We start from the raw sequence: 20,343 nt of genomic DNA, 5'->3' as shown, positions 1-20,343 counted from the left end.
CACATAAGGCTAAAAGTAAAAAAAAAAAAGTAAAGTAAAGTACTGGCAAAGTATGAAACCACATTGTGCATCACTCGTTGCTAAAGGCTTGTCTATATGGAGAATTAGCACAGAGAAAGCTTGGGTACAAGTCTACCGCACTGTAGCGGGCTGTGCACTAACAGGCAGTGTGGACTCTGCTACACGCACTAGACATTCCCTAGTGTGCTCTGACCAACTGCAGGAGGCTCAACGTATCTCATCTTAGTGGCAGTTGGTCAAAGCACACGACAGATATACTGGAGGGTATGTCTACACTGCAGTTAAACACCTATGGCTGGCCTGTGTCAGCAGACTCAGGCTTGCAGGGCTCAGGCTGCAGTGCTGTAAAATTGTGGTTTAGTTGTTTGGGCTAAGGCTAGAATCTGGGTTCTGGGATCCTTCCCCCTCACAGGGACCCAGAGCTTGGGCTCCAGCCCAAGCCTGAATGTCTACAGCAGTTTTACAGCCCAGTAGCCCAAGCACGAGTCAGCCGACACATGCCAGCCACAGGTGTTTAACTGCACTGTAGACATAATCTAAAAAGTTCTGACCAACTGCAGTTAAGCTATGTTAAACCTACTGCAATTGATCAAAGCACACTATGGAACTTCTAGTAGGAAGTAGCACAGTTCACACAGCCAGTTAGTGCGTGGTCCTCAACTGGGGTCTGAGTATCTCCGGGGCTACGCACAGGTCTTCCAGTGGGTACTTAACAACTTATCTAGGTATTAGCCTAGTTTTGCAACAGGCTACATAAAAAGCACTAGCAGAGTCAGTACAAACTATAATTTCATACAATGACTTGTTTATACTGCTCTATCCAGTTTACACTGAAATGTAAGTACAATATTTATATTCCAATTGATTTATAATTATATGGTCAAAATTAGAAAGCAAGCAATTTTTCAGTAATAGTGTGCTGTGACACTTGTATTTTTATGTCCGATTTTGTAAGCAAGTAGTTAAGTGAGGTGAAACTTGGGGGTACGCAAGACAAATCAGACTCCTGAAAGGGGTACAGTAGTCTGGAAAGGTTGAGAGTCACTGCACTAGAGTGCTGTAGATTTACACTCCAGGTTGTCATACACCAGTGGTCAGTATAGACAAGCCTGAGAGAATATGCATGTCACAGAATGAGGCTTAAGTATATTCCATAATTCACTAACAGTCTACGACATACACACTCCATACACCAATAACTTAAAAAGGGGCAGCATAACACCACAAGGCATCATAGGTTTAACCAATAACCACCCTGTGCCACCAGTTAACAGCATTTAAGCAAACTCCAGTTGTGCTCTAAGTGCTAATCTGGTAAAATACTTACCGCAATGGAAGTATTTTCATCCAGCTGGTACTTCGTGGCAATGCCAAAACGGGTATTGTTACTGCCAGCAGTCCAAGCAAGATTTACTGATGTCTCAACTTTATCATTAACCTTCTGATAGATTGACCCACCAAATTCAGTGCCATCATTCCTGTTTGTAACAATAAAGTGTGTGTGAAAATCTCTCCAGTTTGCTGGTGTTTAACCCTCCGATCACCACAAAGTCTCATTTTTCCCTCTCACCGTCTTTCCAACAAAGTAAATTCCTAACACCACTTCCCAAACAAACCTAAGGATAACCCTAATCCTGTGAGCATATTCAATCCCACACTTCTCTCATCTGGATCCATGCCTATTCACTCCCTGGCCAGACACCTCACCTGGTCTCTATAGGTTCTTCACCAAGAGCTGGGTTTAGCCTGGGGAACAAGGGAGCTTTCCAGGAGCTAAAACATTGCACTAAGAAGTTTGAAATTTTGACAGAAGAGTTCAGCTTTTCCTTACCAGGCTAGAAGTAGGGAGGGAAGCACATTCCATGCAGAGCATAAACCAGTGGGTTCAGAGGGAGCTACATGCAACCCTCATTGGCTAAAATACGTCTCAATATAGCTCAGCTTTGGTGAGGAGACTGAAAATGGGGAAATGTATTCTATTCCCCCCCAAAACACTGCCTCTTAAGTACATGTGGCAAGGCAAATACCACGACACCCAACACCACTAAGAGTACTTAGTCTCCTCCCAGCCAGTAATGTTAAATGTTTACTTCCACATAGGAAACTGCCATGGTCTAGGACCATCTAAGAGAAAAAGGTAGTAATGTTGCATTAATCCCAATCCTCCCAGTTGACATTTTAGTACATGTTAGTATGTGGAAGTGGGCAATTTACCCGAGATTCAAATTCCTTCAGTAAGAGTGCCACAAACCAACAGTCAAAATTGTTTACTAACTTAAATCCCATAGTTATCTTAAACATACCCTCATTAAAAACTACCCTAATTCCAAAATGCCTTTTCCACTACCAAATTTAGGGGGACAGAATTACCCTGAAGAAAAGTCTCAAAAGATAGCAAATTGGCAAGTGACCCTCCTGGAACCGTCTCTTGGGGAGGAAAATAAGGTATGTAAAGCCTTTCAAAATTCAGTCTGAAATCAGTGTCCTCCCTTTTTCCACCCAGTATACATCTGATGCAGTTAGCCACACAGCTTGCCTGGCATAATCTAGCCTCACTCCTTTGGTATATACTCACACATTAGTGTGTAGTTGGAAGTCTCCTGCCTTGTATCCTAATGCAAAGTTATTCTGTGATAGTTTAGACTTTGCAGTATCAAAAGCCATCTGATAACCAGCAAGCCAGCCTTCATAGCCCAGCACAGCCCAGCCATGGATGGTTGGTCCAGAAAGGTCAACGTCAATGTTGCAGCCTAGGTTTACATACTCCCGTTTGTAAGATGTCTTCAATTTCCCACTCTTCTTTCTGTGGAGAGAAATGTTTTGTTTTATGCATCTTTGCATGGGCCAGCTACGTAGTATTTCTGATGTCTGCACAGAGAGCTTAATACTCCATATGCCTTCAAATTTGTGAAGGATGGGGGTTGAAATATATTTACAAGAAGTTTGTCTGTGTATATCATAATTATTAATTTATAGGATAGATGCATACCTAAGCACCCACAGGTGTATTTTAAACATCTGAATGATTTAAATATATATATATATATAAAAAAAGAGCATGAATACATCCTTTTTAGTCATAATGCCATTTTCCTCAGTTTGTCAGCACTGTTACTGGTTACCAGTACTCCGGATTATTAGCGGGGCCCTACCAAATTCTCGGCCATGAAAAACATGCTACGGATCATGAAATCTGGTCTTCTGTACTTTTACTCTATACTAAAAGTATACAAAAAGTACACATTTCTCAAACTGGAGGTCCCAACTCAAAAGGGGGTCGCAAACCTACTGTGTGTGTGTGGGGGGTGTGTGTGTGTCACAGTATTCACACCCTAACTTCTGCATTGCCTGCAGAACTGGGCAGCCGCAGAGTGGTGAGTGCTGGCTGGGCACCCAGCTCTAAAGGCAGCACTGCAGCCAGCAGCAGCACAGGAATAAGGGTGGCATGGTATCGTATTGCCATCTTTCTGTGCTATTGCTGGCAGTGGAACGGCCTTCAGAGCTGGGCAGCTGTCGAGCAACAGCTGCTGGCCAGACACCCAGCTCCGAATGCTCTGCTGCTGCTGGCAGTGGCACTGCTTCAGAGCTGGGCAGCCAAAGAACAGCAGCTGCAGTGCAGAAGGATGACATGGTATGGTATTGCTACCCTTCTGCGCTGCTGCTGGCGGCAGTGCTGCCTTCACAGCAGGGTGACCGGAGAGCAGCGGCATATGGCCAGACACCCATCTGTGAAGGTAGTGCCACTGCCAGCAGCACCAGAGAACGGTGGCAGTACCATACCATGCCACCCTTATTTCTGCTGCCTTCAGAGCTGGGCACCCAGCCAACAGCTGCTGGTGTCTGGCCACCGAGCTCTGAAGGCAGCACAGAAGTAAGAGTGGCAACACTGCGATCCCCCTTTTGGGCCAGGACCCCCAAGTTTGAGAAACACTGACTTAAGGGATTTACATATTTATATTTTGACATTTTAAAATACATATTCGTGGTTAGTTACAACACCGTGAAAATTTAAGATTTAAATATCTGAAACTGTGAAATTCAAGATTTTAAAAATGCTAAGACTGACATTTACAAAAATGGACCATGAATTTGGTAGGGCCCTAATTAGCAGCACTATTGCACCTAAAGCAGAAAACATGATGCTACAAATCTTAGGCCTGGTCTACATTACAGAGTTAGGTTGATGTAAAGCAGCTTACATTGAACTAATGATGTCAGCGTCTACACTAAAGTCCCTCCCAATATAGCTCACCTATTTCATTGACTTAACTCCACCTGCACGAGAGGTGTAGTGCTTAAGTCAATATAGTTAGGTTTATGTCAACTCAAGTGGCCTGCAGAAGGTGTCCCACAATGCTCCATGTGACCGCTCTGGTCACAGTTTTCAACTCCACTGCCCAGCAGCCAGGTACACAGGAACAAGCATCTCCCCTGTTAAAGGACCACAAAATTCTGAATTTTCATTTTGTTTGGTCAACGTGGAGAGCTCACCTGGCAAATGCCCAGCTGAGCATGCCGGCCACATGCTCCAAATGTGCTCCTGCCTGGAGTATACAGGAAGTGGTGGATCTTCTGGGTCTGTGGGGAGAAGAGGCTATGCAGGCACAGCTGTGATCCAGCCGTAGAAACATGGAGATCTATGAGCAGATCTCTCGGGGCATAGAAAAGAATGGTTACAGGAGAGACCCCGGCAGCAGAGCCGTGTGAAAGCCAAGGAGCTGCGTCAGACAATCAGAAGGCCAGGGAGGCAGTCACTGTGATGCAGCACCGCAGACATACCGCTTTTACAAGGAGCTACATGCTATCTGCTGCGGCGACCCTACAACTACCCCCAAATGCCCCGTGGATACATTGGGCAAGTCGTAGTCACTGGCCACCGCAGACAGCACTGAGAAAGATGTTGGATGAGGAAGAGGAGGATGACAATGGAGCACAGATAAGTGGGGAATCCATTGTCCTGGCGAGCCAAAAGCTGTTTATAACGCTGGAGCAGTCCAGCCAGTTGCATCATGGGCAAGCGATATACCGGGGAAGGAACCTCCAGTAAGTAGCATTGATATTGCAGGGACACATTTCTCATGTACTAATTTTTATTTGTGTTATAAAAGAGGTAGTGAAATAACCAGTGGAAGTAGAGTGCCTGTTTCTCATTGCCTGGCACAGCTAGGCAGAAGGGGCCCTGCAAAAGTTTATGTGCACAGGGATGTCATGTGAATCCACAGAGATCTCAAGGAAACTTTCCTGCAGGTACTTTGCAATCCATTACCGACGATTTCTGGGGAGGGCTGCCTTACTTCTTCCACCACAGTAAGACATTTTCCCATGCCACTCATCTATTAATTTGCAAGGCATCATTCAGCACACAGGCTAGCAGCATAGGACCCAGTCTGTAGCCTGATGTGTGCAGCAGCTGTTCCCTTTCTGCCTCCATTACCTTCAGGAGTGAGATATCAGTTAAAGTCACCACAGCTTGTGGAAAATGGCACCAGTATTCTGTTCAATTGCTCGAACAGCAAACACTAGTCGCTGTGTGTCCCCCGCCCATCCCCGCTTGACATGTGCCAACTTCCCTCTCCCCAGGCCATTTTCACTGGCTGGGACACTCAATGAGTACCTGGCCACAATGAAAATGTACTGCTTCACACTTGCATGAATTCAGGGGAGTGATTTCAATACAGCAATTTTCTCATATATCTTGTCTATGCATTTGCAATAATACCTCTGTCCATTGTGTGTTTTGCAGCTGCAAATGTGGCCTTCACCTCTCCCTTTACACCAGCGGAGAGGCTGATCCAGATAAGGAGAAGAAGGAGAACACGGGATCACATGTTTGTAAAGATCATACAAGCCTCTGGATCCAGCGGACAGCGACCCCTCACAGAAAATGGACATGGACATTCGTGATAGGAGAAGAGCTCAGGAGAATAAGTGATGCGCAGCAGGAGAAGACAGATCTTCTGAAGGAACAATCGGACATGCTAAGGAATCTGGTTGATTTACAAGTGCAACATCTTTGAGGTCACCTCCCTCTGCAGCCTGTCTAGAACGGTCTTCCAGCACTACCCTTCTCCTCCGCCCCACACACATGGACACTTCCATCTGGCATCCGGCATTATCCCTACCACTCCACCCTGGGGGGAGGGTACATACAATCAGATTCACACACACTGATGTGTGACAGGCAAGGTCAGTGTAAGTGTTTTTAAAAAGGAAAATGAATGCGCTTTTCCCCTCAAGTTCATTCCCCTGTATTTTTACAGACTACCTCTACTACTTATATAATTGTTTGAATTATTGCACAAACCAGATACCAGTTTGGGAAGTTTAATTAATCTTTATTAGTTCAAAGCATGGGGGAAGAGGCAGAAGCTAACAGAGAAACTGCGGCACAGGGGGAGGGATGTAAAGCAGTTACACAAGGAGTCATAGCTAGAGCTGGGGATAGAACCAAGGAGTCGTGGCTCCCAGCCCCTCCCTGATCTAACCACTAGCCCCCACCCCTCTCTGTGGAACGAGCTGCCAGAGTCTCAGGCCAATCCTGTGGGGAACATAGCATCACGCATTCCCTCATCACTGGCAGTACCAGTGGTAGGGCTCGAGGCTGGAGCGTAGGACCCCCATTATCCCACTGGCTGCCCCATTGTAGAGGTGCCTCGGGAAGCAGAGTTCCCATGGCTGCTGCCCCCCATGCCTGGCAGGAGGAGATGAGCACTGAGCACCCAGAGGCACCCACTCAGCATCCCCAGTGCAACCCTACCCACAGATCATGCTGCTGAGGGGACAGAACCTCGTCCGGCTCTGGCAAGAGAGTGGGGTCTAGCGGTTGGGGGAGAGGTGGCTGGGGCTCAGAACTCCTGGGCTCTCTTCCCAGGTCTGGGAGAGGAGTGGGGTGTAGGGTTCGACAGGGGGAAATCATAGAAAGAAGTGCATTTGCAAGGTTACATTACCACACACGCACAAAACACTTAAAGCACAGTTCAGACCAGAATGCCCAAAACACATTGACAGGTGCAAAATAAAAAGCAGCACACATTACTGTAGGTCATTATTAAAACGGTCTTTCAAAGCCTCCCTGAGCCACATAGCTCCATGTTGGGCTCTTCTTATAGTCCCGACATCTGGCTGCTCAAAACCAGCAGCCAGACCATTCACTTCAGCTCTCCACACCAGGGGAAAAAACTTTTCCCCCTTTGCTTCACAGATATTACCAGGTACACAGCAGGCAGCTATAACCATGGGGATTTTTCTTCTTTGATGTCTAACCTAGTGAGTCGACTTCTCTAGTGCCCCTTCAAACAGTCAAAGGCACATTCAATAATCATTCTTCACCTGGTGAGCCTGTCGTTGAAGTGTTCCTTGACGCTGTCGAGGTGTCCAGCTTCATGAGCCACAGGAGAAGAGGTAGGCTGGGTCTCCCAGGATCACTATTGGAATATCAACATCTCCAGTGGTGATTTTGTGGTCCAGGAAAGAAAGTCCCTGTTTGCGGCCTTCCGAACAGGCCTGTGTTCTTAGATTTGTGTGTCATGCACCTTTATACACCATCCTGCATTGGTAAAATGTCGCTGGTGATCCACCAGCATTTGCCAACACCATAGAAAAGTAGCCCTTACTGTTTAGATACTCTTAAGGGAAAGTAATCCAGTGCCAAGTTAGGGATATGCATGCCATCTATCACCCCAACACAGTTAGGAACCCTCATTGCAGCTAAACCATCTAGTATCTCCTGCACATTGCCCACAGTCAGTCTGTCTTAGCAGAAGGTGATTAATGGCCCTGCATACTTGGATCACAGTAACCCGCATGTTGGATTTTCCAACTCCAAAATGATTCCCGACTGATCGGTAGCAGTCAGGCGTTGCAAGCTTCCACGCAGCAATTGCCACTCATTTCTCCACTGTCAATGCAGCTCTCAGTGTGGCGGGTCAGTGAGCTGCAGGGCTGGAATGAGCTCCGCAAACAGTTGCAGGAAAGTGGCCTTGCGCATTCAGAAGTTTTGCAGCCACTGCTCATAATCCCATACCTGCGTAACAATGCAATCCCACCAATCAGTACTTGTTTCTCAGGACGAGAACCAACTCTCCACCACGTTCAACTGCTCCACGACTGCCAATAGCAACCAGGAATTGTTTCGTTCCAGGGCTTCCAGCAGGGCCACCAGAAAGGAATTGTCATATTCCATCTGGTGGCTCCTCTGGAAATGCTGCAGGATCAGGTGCACAGAGTTCACAATACTGAAGAGCTGTGCAGGACCCATGCTTCTCAAGAGATGGCGTACTCCCGGGTACGCTATGCTTTTGAAAATAGGTGTGAAATATTATGGGATGTGGATAAAATTAGGGGAAGGAGAAAAATACATCATGGGATGTTGGAGCCATGTGCCCAGTCACCCTCATGAGAATGTTTTGCCCCCATGAGACATTGCAAACCCTTCCCACAACACCCTTCGCTAGATGGTGGCAAGCTGCACAGTGGGATAGCTACCCATGGTGCACTGCTAGTGAGAATGCGCTGACACAAGAAGAGTAGCATGTAGATGCACAATCACTTACTTACTGTGGTGGCTATAGGTCGACTTAAATTTTGTCATATAGACTTGCCCTTACTCTTCACAATACCTCAAGCGCCTTAACATCTGCAAAAAGTGATCCATCCTTCTCTTCTCTGAATCTTGTCCTCTCTTGGCTTCCATGACTGTCCTCTTACAGGTCTCTTCCTACCTCTCTAATTGCTCCTTCAGTGTATCCTGAGGAGGATCTTCCTTATCCCCCTTCAACTGTGTGTGGGGGTTCATCTGTCCTCATTCCTCATCTCTTTTTTCTCTACTCCTCGTATCTGGGTCATCTTATCCGCAAACACAAATTCAACTTCTATCTCTATTCTGACAACTTACAGATCTTCCTCCAGACCTAACTCCTTTTCTCCAAACAAAAGTCTTAGCCTCTCTCTCTGAGAAATCCTTGTGGACATCTAGCCATCAGCTCAAGTTCAACATAACTAAAACACAGCTCCTAATCTTCCCTCTCCCCCCAAGCCCTTTCCTACAAGGGACCTCTTTTTTCTATCACTGTGGACAACAGAAGCATCCTGGCTTGTCACTCAAGCCTGTGACCTGGGCATCATCTGACTCAGACCTCTCTCTAGGTCCTTATATCCAGGCTATGTCTAAATCTTGGGAGATTCTTGCCACATAACATCCAAGATATGGCCTTTCACTAACCACCCAATAAATGAAAAGCTCATCCAAGCTCTCCGTCTCATATCACAATTACTGCAACCTCCTTCTCTCTTGCAAATACAATTTTGCCCCACCCATATCCAATTAGAATGCTATTGCAAGAATCATTCTCCTAGCCCATCACTTTTACCATGTCACCTCTCTCTTTAAATTCATCTAGTGGCTCCCCTTTATCAGTCACATCAAACATAAGTTGCCTTCACTTTCAAGACCCTTTTGCAGCCTACACCCACCATCCCTATCATCTCTTATTTCCTATGGAGATGTCAACTCGTGTCTCCAAATGGCCCATGATGCTAGCCTCTATCACCCACTTGTTAAACTTTCAAACAAACACCTTTGTGCTTTCTCCCATGCTGCCCCTCATGATTTAGTGGAGCTCCCTATAAACACCAGCAAAGCTAACTCATTATCCTCCTTCAAACTCTCCTTTACTGTGATGCCTACAAAAAACCCTGACAATGGTTAAGCTGGTTGTGCACTGATACCACTGCTGATCATCCTGACTAATATTGTCTCACTATTTCTTTGTATTCTGTTGTCCGTATCCATCTGTCATCTCTTGCCTTATACTTAGATTCTAAGCTCTTTGAGGCAGAGATTGCCTTACTGTTCTCAGTCTGCACAGCACCTAGCACAGTGGGGTCATGGTCCGCAAATAGATCTCCTATGTACTATGGTAACACAAATAATAATACTAATAAAAACATAAGAACGGCCATACTGGGTCAGACCAAAGGTCCATCAAGCGCAATATCCTGTCCTCCGACAGTGGCCAATGGCAGGTGCCCCAAAGGGAATGAACAGAACAGATCATCATCAAGTGATCCATGCCCTGTCACCCAATCCCAGCTTCTGGCAAACAGAGGGTAGGGACACCATTCCTGCCCATCCTGGCTAATAGCCATTGATGGACTATTTTCCATAAATCTATCTAGCTCCCTTTTGAATCAGTGACACTTTTCTACTGTCACACAATCCCCAATGTTAGAGGTATAGAAATACCATTTCTGAGTATTTTTTATTTATTACACCTTTTTAGATGGAGGGAAAATTATGTTTTTGAGAGGAATCTTTAATCTAATATATTATAAATCTGATATTAGCTGCGCCCTTACAAATATTCTACCAAGCTCTTCAGAATCAAAAAAGTTCTTTATTTTTACCCAGAACGCCTACCTGTTGGGATACTGGAATATGACTATGCTTATTTATCACTGCCACTGAAGACAGACAATTAACTTTTCATATGTTTAATCCAACTCTAGGAATCTCTAACACAAAATTGAAGGAGGATATTTACCCTGTGTTTGGTACAAATATGGTGTCAAGAGTCAGCTTCAATCCCTCAGCTAACTGCAAAGAAGAAAAAAAAAAAAAAAGAAGGTCAGATTATCTGGACTCCTTCTATTGAAAAAGATGATTGGCATTATATACTCTTACCTTACTATAATTCCCATCTCCTTCTCTTGTCTGAAAAGATGATCTTTTGCACAAAAAGTAATTTGCAGAGAACTCCACATTGAAGACTTAGTTTGAGTGAATAAAACAAGTAACTTCACTAGTTTTTCACATTCCTGGATTCTAAAGTGGTGGGCACCTTATAAATATGTACTCAGAGCATAAGAATGGCCATACTGGGTCAGGCCAATGGTCCATCCAGCCCAGTATCCCGTCTTCTGAAAGGCCAGGTGCTTCAGAGGGAACGAACAGAACAGGTAATCATCAAGTGACCCATCCCCTGTCGCCCATTCCCAGCTTCTGGCAAACAGACGCTAGGGACGCCATCCCTGCCCATCCTGACAAATGGCCATTGATGGACCTGAACTTACCTAGTTCTTTTTTAAAACCTGTTATACACAACATCCTGTGGCACACAGTTCTACAGGTTCACTGTGTGTTGTGTGAAGAAATACTTCCTTTTGTTTGTTTTAAACCTACTACGTATTAATTTCATTTGGTGACCCCTAGTTCTTGTGTTATGAGTACATTACACTTCCTTACTAAGTTTCTCCACACCAGTCATGATTTTATAGACCTCTGTAAGATTTCCCCCCTTAGCTGTCTCTTTTCCAAGCTGAAAAGTCCCAGCTTTATTAATCTTTCCCATGTAAGGCCTTACATTCAACTTGATGGCATTTCTCTGTTTGTGTATGTCTGTATGTAATGCAATAACTTTTGAATGCCCCCTCTGATCAGTTCTGAAATTTCAGAGAATGTTCTAGACATTAATGGCCAGAAACTTTTTATTTTGGGGGATAATTTGAACACTGAATGGCAGGAAAATGGGGGACAAAGTTGCTGTCATCTGTTGATGGCATCCATTAACAGTTTGCAGCATAACAATACCCCTGCTCAGGGACAGCCAGAGGGAAAGGAGAGAGAACATTTCATTCCTTCTCTCTAATGTTCTGCCTCCTCAAAAGACAACACCTGTTGTCCACTCCTTCCTTCTCAATCTTGTGGGAAGGAAGATATTTCAAGGGGCATAGCGGGGAAAGACAATGCCTTCATTTGCACTTAAAAAAATTAGACAAATCTACAGAGCAAGGCCTACATGAGCAATGAAGCATGCAACCCGCTAGTGTGTGTAAGCAGCAGGAGAGGATGCCAGAGTTTCTTCTGCTGCTGCACAAATGGGCATTCTGTGGGCTTGATTTTAGCTGAAAACAGGTCTTTTTTATTTTCACCAAAAATTAATACAACATTCCATGAAATTTTTGAATTAATTGGATGCAGTTTCCAAAAGTTATTGCACGGCACTGAGAAACAATATTGAGCTGAGTGTAGGACCTTGCTTTGGTTGGCCAACTAGTAAATCTTTACTTTAGTTCTAACTTTTATTTGCACTCACAGCCCTAACTATTTAAATATTTTGCAAAGCTGGTTGGACAACATCTAAATAACCCCCTTGAATATACATATAATATTGCATTGCTGCATATTTTCGTTTTTAGGTCGTTAATCTTTCTTATATGTTAAATGCAAACCACCAATTTGCAAGATGAAATACTTAAAAACCAGGCAATTCCAAAAGTAAGGTTGCTTAACTTGGCCATACTGCACATCTGGCATATTAAACATTGTGATACCCTGTACCTCAAAGCAGCCCCCTAGAACCCCCATATTCACCACTGTCATAATTATGTTTTGTACAAAGTATGCTAGTTGTGAGGTATCATTTTAAAAGTATTGATTGTTTAACATTAATATCCTGTTGGATTGTATGTAAAGTTATAAAATTTTACTATGGGTATGTCACTGAAATATGCTGTGAGGTTGGGAACACCCACAATCAGCCTGTCAGGTACAACAATGGAGTAGCCAGACAGTGTTAATGGCTCATCAATACCCATTGAAAAAAGAATCCTCTATTCTAGAGTTTTCTCAGAGGAAGCATGTACGCCATGGGGGTGGATTAACACACCTCAAAGCAAAGATCTTTCGCAAGCTGGAAGAAAACATAAGAGGGGAAGTGACATCATCACTTGGCTCTCTTCCTCCCAGCTCAACACCTGGAAGAAACATCTGGAAGACAAAGACTTTGAATGGGGGAAGGGGGTCCCAGGCTAGGAAAGAGTCCCAGTCTGTGTACTGGAAAACCAAAACCCGTTTGTACCACCTACACTGCTTGATTTAAATCCTGTTTAGTTTGCAGAACTTAACTTACTTTTATTTCTTAGATAACCAACTTTGGCCTTTATGCTTGCTACTTAAAATCACTTAAAATCTATGTTTCTGTAGTTAATAAATCGGTTTTCTATTTTACTTAAAACAACGTGTTTTGGTTGAAGGGCTTAGGAAATCTCAGCTCAGTTTACAAATGCTCGTGTGTGTCCTCTCCACATTGACCGAGGATTGGAATGGGTAACTTTAATTTTTAGCTCTTCCTAGCTTTTTTGAATGGTTCTTCTTGCAACCATAATATTGAATTACAGCTAGTTTACTGCATTTCATGTCACAATAGTTTTAGAAAAAAATTAAGATTTGGAGGTAATCAGTGTTTGCAATTTACAGGCTTTGGTGGGTTTTCCAGATCCACAGATTTGTCTAGTCTGTGTGCACATTAAAAATTCACAACTACCTTTGTCTTCAGCTATCCACCTCATGCTGTTTACGAGAGCAGCTGGCTCCACTAACAGAGCTTGGAGGCAATTCTGAGGCAGAGAACAGACTCAACTATGCATCTTTGCACACTTTTATTCTAAAGTGCCTCCTCTACCTGATGCTATATTTGTTTTGTAATGTAAGTTAGTAAGTATGTAGGGACAAGTTACAGTGAAAATCAAATGGGACAACTGCTTCATTTTTGAAAGTTTAGATTTAAAACCTGGCTTAGGTCATAAATGAAAATCAAGGACTCCCCTAGTCCTTAATGGATATATTTACGTATCAGAAAATAAACTCAATTTATTAAAATACAGTATGAATACTCAGAATGCCCATCTGCAATAGCAGTCATGCTGCAAATCTGAATTATGATGCATAGTATTTGGAGAGGACATTTGTATGCTCTGCCTGTCTGCACTACAACTCCACCTTTAAGAACATCAAATTCAGAAACGGAGTTATATGAAAACCCACACACTGTACAAAAAGAATGAGTTAAGATATTCCCTTCTATGCTATATTTTAGTTAGTCCTAATTTACCACAGCTCTCCTATCATTTATATCTTCTATTGGTTTATTCTCACAGTATTTTTACTTGACTTGCTGAATCGCTTTCATAATTTCTACTTTCTCTTACCTTATCCTCCATGGACACCTCTGTCCCCAGTGTGTTGTCCGTGTTCCATTTCTGGGTGAATGTAAGTCCATAGTCCTTGATCTTATATTTGGTCTCTAGGCTGCCCGAGGCCTTCCCTGTGTCTGTGTTGGAGGAACCAGTGGTGGTAAATTCCTGGCAAAAATACCAGACTAGAATTAAACACACTTATTACTTAACTAAAGTTAATTTCTACTTGATGAGTCCCATCCCTTTGAACCACTTATTCCCCCCACTTTAAAAAAAAAATTTGGAACACACCCCTTGCAAAATATTACATTCTAATGATGGAACTGGAGACATTAATACATTGATTCCACTAAAGAGGATTCTATTTTAACTAAAATCAGTCCATTGACCCTATTGTCTAACTCTGCCTAGACTAGGAAACCTTTTAAAAGCAAAAAGAAAAGGAGTACTTGTGGCACCTTAGAGACTAACAAATTTATTAGAGCATAAGCTTTTGTGAGCTACAGCTCACTTCATCGGATGCATTTGGTGGAAAATACAGAGGGGAGACTGATACACACACAGAGAACATGAAACAATGGGTTTATCATACACACTGTAAGGAGAGTGATCACTTAAGATAAGCCATCACCAGCAGCGGGGGGGAAGGAGGGAAGGAGGAAAACCTTGCATGGTGACAAGCAAGGTAGGCTAATTCCAGCAGTTAACAAGAATATCTGAGGAACAGTGGGGGGTGGGGTGGGGGGGAAATAACATGGGGAAATAGTTTTACTTTGTGTAATGACTCATCCATTCCCAGTCTCTATTCAAGCCTAAGTTAATTGTATCCAGTTTGCAAATTAATTCCAATTCAGCAGTCTCTCGTTGGAGTCTGTTTTTGAAGCTTTTTTGTTGAAGGATAGCCACTCTCAGGTCTGTAATCAAGTGACCAGAGAGACTGAACAGATTGAAGAGATGCAAACAGATGGACATCATACCGAAAGGACTGAAGGTAAAAAATCCATTACAATCTACATACTACACAGACTATGCTGACAGCTTGTGCCACACACACTCAAAGAAACTGCGGAACCACCTGATCAACATCCTCTACAGCAAACAGGGAAAGATTAAGAATGAGCTCTCAAAACTGGATACTCTCATAAAGAACCAACCTTCCACACAAACTTCCTCGTGGCTGGACTTTACAAAAACTAGACAAGCCATTTACAACACACACTTTGTTCTCTACAAAAGAAAAAGGACACTAAGCTATCTAAACTACTACATGCCACAAGGGGCCAAAACAGTGGTTCCCGTAACCCACCCAGCAATATTGTTAATCTATCTAACTATACTCTTAGCCCAGCAGAAGAATCTGTCCTATCTCGGGGCCTCTCCTTTTGCCCCTCCACCCCCATGAACATGCTACAGTTCTGTGGTGACCTAGAATCCTATTTTCGACGTCTCAGACTCAAGGAATATTTCCAACACACCTCTGACCAACATATTAACCCACAGAGACCTTCCTACCATCACTACAAAAAGAAGGATTCTGGGTGGACTCCTCCTGAAGGTCGAAACAGCAGCCTGGACTTCTACATAGAGTGCTTCCGCCGACGTGCACGAGCTAAAATTGTGGAAAAGCAGCATCGCTTGCCCCATAACCTCAGCCATGCAGAACACAATGCCATCCACAGCCTCAGAAACAACTCTGACATCATAATCAAAAAGGCTGACAAAGGAGGTGCTGTCGTCATCATGAATAGGTCGGAGTATGAACAAGAGGCTACTAGAGAGCTCTCCAACACCACTTTCTACAAGCCATTACCCTCTGATCCCACTGAGAGTTACCAAAAGAAACTACAGCATTTGCTCAAGAAACTCCCTGAAAAAGCACAAGAACAAATCCGCACAAACACACTCCTAGATCCCCGACCTGGGATAGTCTATCTGCTACCCAAGATCCATAAACCTGGAAATCCTGGACGCCCCATCATCTCAGGCATTGGCACCCTGACAGCAGGATTGTCTGGCTATGTAGACTCCCTCCTCAGGCGCCCTACGTTACCAGCACTCCCAGCTATCTTCGAGACACCACTGACTTCCTGAGGAAACTACAATCCATCGGTGATCTTCCTCAAAACACCATCCTAGCCACTATGGATGTAGAAGCCTCTACACCAACATTCCACACAAAGATGGACTACAAGCTGTCAAGAACAGTATCCCCGATAATGTCACGGCTAACCTGGTGGCTGAATTTTGTGACTTTGTCCTCACCCATAACTATTTCACATTTGGGGACAATGTATACCTTCAAATCAGCGGCACTGCGATGGGTACCCGCATGGCCCCACAGCATGCCAATATTTTTATGGCTGACTTAGAACAACGCTTCCTCAGCTCTCATCCCCTAATGCCCCTACTCTACTTTCGCTACATTGATGACATCATCATCATCTGGACCCATGGAAAAGAAGCCCTTGAGGAATTCCACCATGATTTCAACAATTTCCATCCCACCATCAACCTCAGCCTGGACCAGTCCACACAAGAGATCCACTTCCTGGACACTACGGTGATAATAAGCGATGGTCACATAACCACCACCCTATATCGGAAACCTACTGACCGCTATTTCTACCTACATGCCTCTAGCTTTCATCCAGATCATACCACACGATCCATTGTCTACAGCCAAGCTCTACGATATAACCGCACTTGCTCCAACCCCTCAGACAGAGACAAACACCTACAAGATCTCTATCATGCATTCCTACAACTACAATACCCACCTGCTGAAGTGAAGAAACAGATTGACAGAGCCAGAAGAGTACCCAGAAGTCACCTACTACAGGACAGGCCCAACAAAGAAAATAACAGAACGCCACTAGCCATCACCTCCAGCCCCCAAGTAAAACCTCTCCAACGTATCATCAAGGATCTACAACCTATCCTGAAGGACGACCCATCACTCTCACAGATCTTGGGAGACAGGCCAGTCCTTGCTTACAGACAGCCCCCCAATCTGAAGCAAATACTCACCAGCAACCACACACCACACAACAGAACCACTAACCCAGGAACCTATCCTTGCAACAAAGCCTGTTGCCAACTCTGTCCACACATCTATTCAGCGGACACCATCATAGGGCCTAATCACATCAGCCACACCATCAGAGGCTCGTTCACCTGCGCATCTACCAATGTGATATATGCCAGCAATGCCCCTCTGCCATGTACATTGGTCAAACTGGACAGTCTCTACGTAAAAGAATGGACACAAATCAGACGTCAAGAATTATAACATTCAAAAACCAGTTGGAGAACACTTCAATCTCTCTGGTCACTCGATTACAGACCTGAGAGTGGCTATCCTTCAACAAAAAAGCTTCAAAAACAGACTCCAACGAGAGACTGCTGAATTGGAATTAATTTGCAAACTGGATACAATTAACTTAGGCTTGAATAGAGACTGGGAATGGATGAGTCATTACACAAAGTAAAACTATTTCCCCATGTTATTTCCCCCCCACCCCACCCCCCACTGTTCCTCAGATATTCTTGTTAACTGCTGGAATTAGCCTACCTTGCTTGTCACCATGCAAGGTTTTCCTCCTTCCCTCCTTCCCCCCCGCTGCTGGTGATGGCTTATCTTAAGTGATCACTCTCCTTACAGTGTGTATGATAAACCCATTGTTTCATGTTCTCTGTGTGTGTATCAGTCTCCCCTCTGTATTTTCCACCAAATGCATCCGATGAAGTGAGCTGTAGCTCACAAAAGCTTATGCTCTAATAAATTTGTTAGTCTCTAAGGTGCCACAAGTACTCCTTTTCTTTTTGCGAATACAGACTAACATGGCTGCTACTCTGAAACCTTTTAAAAGCACATACCTTAATATCCACAAAGTTTTACAAGGCAGTATTTCTCAATTTCAAAAACGAGTTCAACTCCCATGTGCCATGTCACAATGTCACTCACTCACATTTGCTCCAGCCACCCCTCTGTCATGACTGAGGGTGACCGGGCCAAATTTGAGCAGATGGTATTGCAACCCCATGAATGAGTGGGAAGGCTTGCTGAGTCCCTCTAGGCAGTTTGATAAGACCATAAGAATGGGCATACTATGTCTATCCAGCCCAGTAATTTGTCTTCCAAAAACGACCACTGCCACATGTTACAGAGGGAAAGAACCAAACAGGAGAACTATCGAGTGATCCATCCCATCGTCCAGTCCCAGCATTTGGCAGTCAGATCTTTAGGGATACTCAGAATGTGGGCTTGTGTCCCTGACCATCTTGTTTAACAGTCACTGATGGTCCCATTCTCCATGAACTAGTCTCATTTTTTATTGAGCCCAGTTATACTTTCAGCCTTCACAACATCCCCGGGCAACAAGTTCCACAAGTTGACTGTGCATTGTTTCAAGAAGTACTTCCTTTTGTTTATTGCAAACCTGTTGCCTAGTAATTCCATGGGATGACCCCTGGTTCTTCTCTCAATTCACTTTCTCCACACCATTCATGATTTAATAGACCGCTATCAACCCCTCCCCAACTTAGTTGTCTCTTTTCTAAAAGGAACAGTCCCAATCTTTTTAATCTCTGCTACGGAAGCTGTTCCATACCACTAATCATTTTTGTTGTTCTCTGAACATTTTCCAATTCTAGTATCTTTTTTTTGAGATAGGGCAACCAGAACTACATGCACTATTCAAGGTGTGGGTGTATCAGATTTATATAGTAGCATTAAGATGCTAGCTGTAAACCACTGCTTTAAACCATTTGTATAATCATTTTACACACTCATAAATCATCATAATACCTGGACCCAGATGACAGATAAAAAGGGCTCCAGAGGCGATCCCAGCAATTTCAGGCGGGAAAGCCTAACTTTAGTACCAGACAAATTGATTTACACTATAGTAAAGAACAGAATTATCAGACACATATATGAACACAATTTATAGGGGAAGAGTCAACATGGTTTTTGTAAAGGAAAATCACACCTCACCAATCAGACTTTTGAGATGGTCAAAAAACATGTGAACAAGAATGATTTAGTGGATACAGTGTACTTGGACTTTCAAGAAGCCTTTGACAAGATCCCTCATCAAAGGCTCTTAAGCAAAGTAAGCAGTCATGGGGTAAGAGGGAAGGTTCTCTCATGGTTCAGTAACTGGTTAGAAATAAATGGTCAGTTTTTAAAAGGAGAGAGGTAAATAACGGGGTCCCCCAAGGATCTGTACTGGGACCAGTGTTGTTCAACACATGCATAAATAATCTGGAAAAAGGGGTCAACTATTAGGTGGCAGACTTTGCAGACGGTACAAAATTACTCAAGGTAGTTAAGTCCAAAGCTGACTGCAAAGAGTTACAGAAGGGATCTCACAAAACTGGGTGACCGGAAAAACAAAATGCAGATGAAATTCAATGTTGATAAATGCAATGTAATCCCAATGTAAAACATAATCCCAACTATCCATGCAAAATGATGGTGTCTAAAATAGCTAATACTACTCAAAAAAAAAGACCTTGGAGTCAATGTGGATATTCCTCTGAAAAGATCTGCTCATTGTACAGAGGCAGTCAAAAAAAGCTAACAATGTTAGGAACCATAGGGAAAGAGATAGATAACGAGACAGTAAACAGTATAATGCCACTATATAAAGCCATGGTATGCCAACACCTTGAATACTGCATGCAGTGCTGGTCACTCCATCTCAAAAAAGAGATTAGAACTGGAAAAAGTACAGAGGAGGGCAACAAAAGTGATTATTTGTACGGAACAGCTTCCGTATGAGGAGAGGTTAAGACGACCGGGACTGTTCAGCTTGGGAAAAAGACAAACAACAAGGGATGTGATAGAGATCGATCAAATCATAAATGGTATGGAGAAAGTGAATAAGGAAGTGTTATTTACCCCTTCACATGACGCAAGAGCCAGGAGTCGCAAAATAAACAAAAGGAAACAGTTCTTCACACAACGCACAGTCAACCTTTAGAACTCATTGCCAGGGTCATGCTGTGAAGGCCAAAAGTATAACTAGGTTCAAAAATGAATTAGATAAGTTCCTGGAGGATAGGTCCATCAATGGCTATTAGCTAAGATGGCCTGCAATGCAACCACATGCTCTGGGTGTCAGGATAACAGAAGTGGATCACTTGATAATTGCCCTGTTCTGTTCCTTTCCTCTGCAGCAGCCGTCGGAAGACAGAATACTGGGCTAGATGGATCATTGGTTTGATCCATTATGGCTGTTCTTCTGGCCCCTTTTTCCAAACCTCTTTATTCTACTTCTTACCATTGAACATAATTCTTTCTGTATCTCAGTTACCTACTTCCTGACCCAGTCCCCCAGTGCA

At 43.7% G+C, this 20,343-nt stretch overlaps 1 protein-coding gene across 5 annotated transcripts in view; it reads right to left on the bottom strand.

Moving 5' to 3' along the window:
* VDAC3 (voltage dependent anion channel 3) overlaps window positions 1-20,343 on the bottom strand; it is a 44,436-nt gene that overhangs the window by 3,600 nt on the left and 20,493 nt on the right. For all 5 annotated transcript variants that reach the window (XM_043503083.1, XM_038384926.2, XM_043503084.1 and 2 more), the window contains 4 exons: window positions 14,008-14,160; window positions 10,563-10,615; window positions 2,597-2,824; window positions 1,349-1,499 (listed from right to left, as the gene is read on the bottom strand). In XM_043503083.1, coding sequence (XP_043359018.1) covers window positions 1,349-1,499; window positions 2,597-2,824; window positions 10,563-10,615; window positions 14,008-14,160 — 585 coding nt within the window. The remainder of the gene's footprint in view (window positions 1-1,348; window positions 1,500-2,596; window positions 2,825-10,562; window positions 10,616-14,007; window positions 14,161-20,343) is intronic.

This window comes from Dermochelys coriacea, chromosome 26 (assembly GCF_009764565.3).
Source record: "Dermochelys coriacea isolate rDerCor1 chromosome 26, rDerCor1.pri.v4, whole genome shotgun sequence".
Classification (NCBI taxonomy): Eukaryota; Metazoa; Chordata; order Testudines; family Dermochelyidae; genus Dermochelys; species Dermochelys coriacea.
The sequence above is the reverse complement of the archived record's forward strand: the minus strand, read 5'-3'. Positions and strand labels throughout refer to the sequence as shown.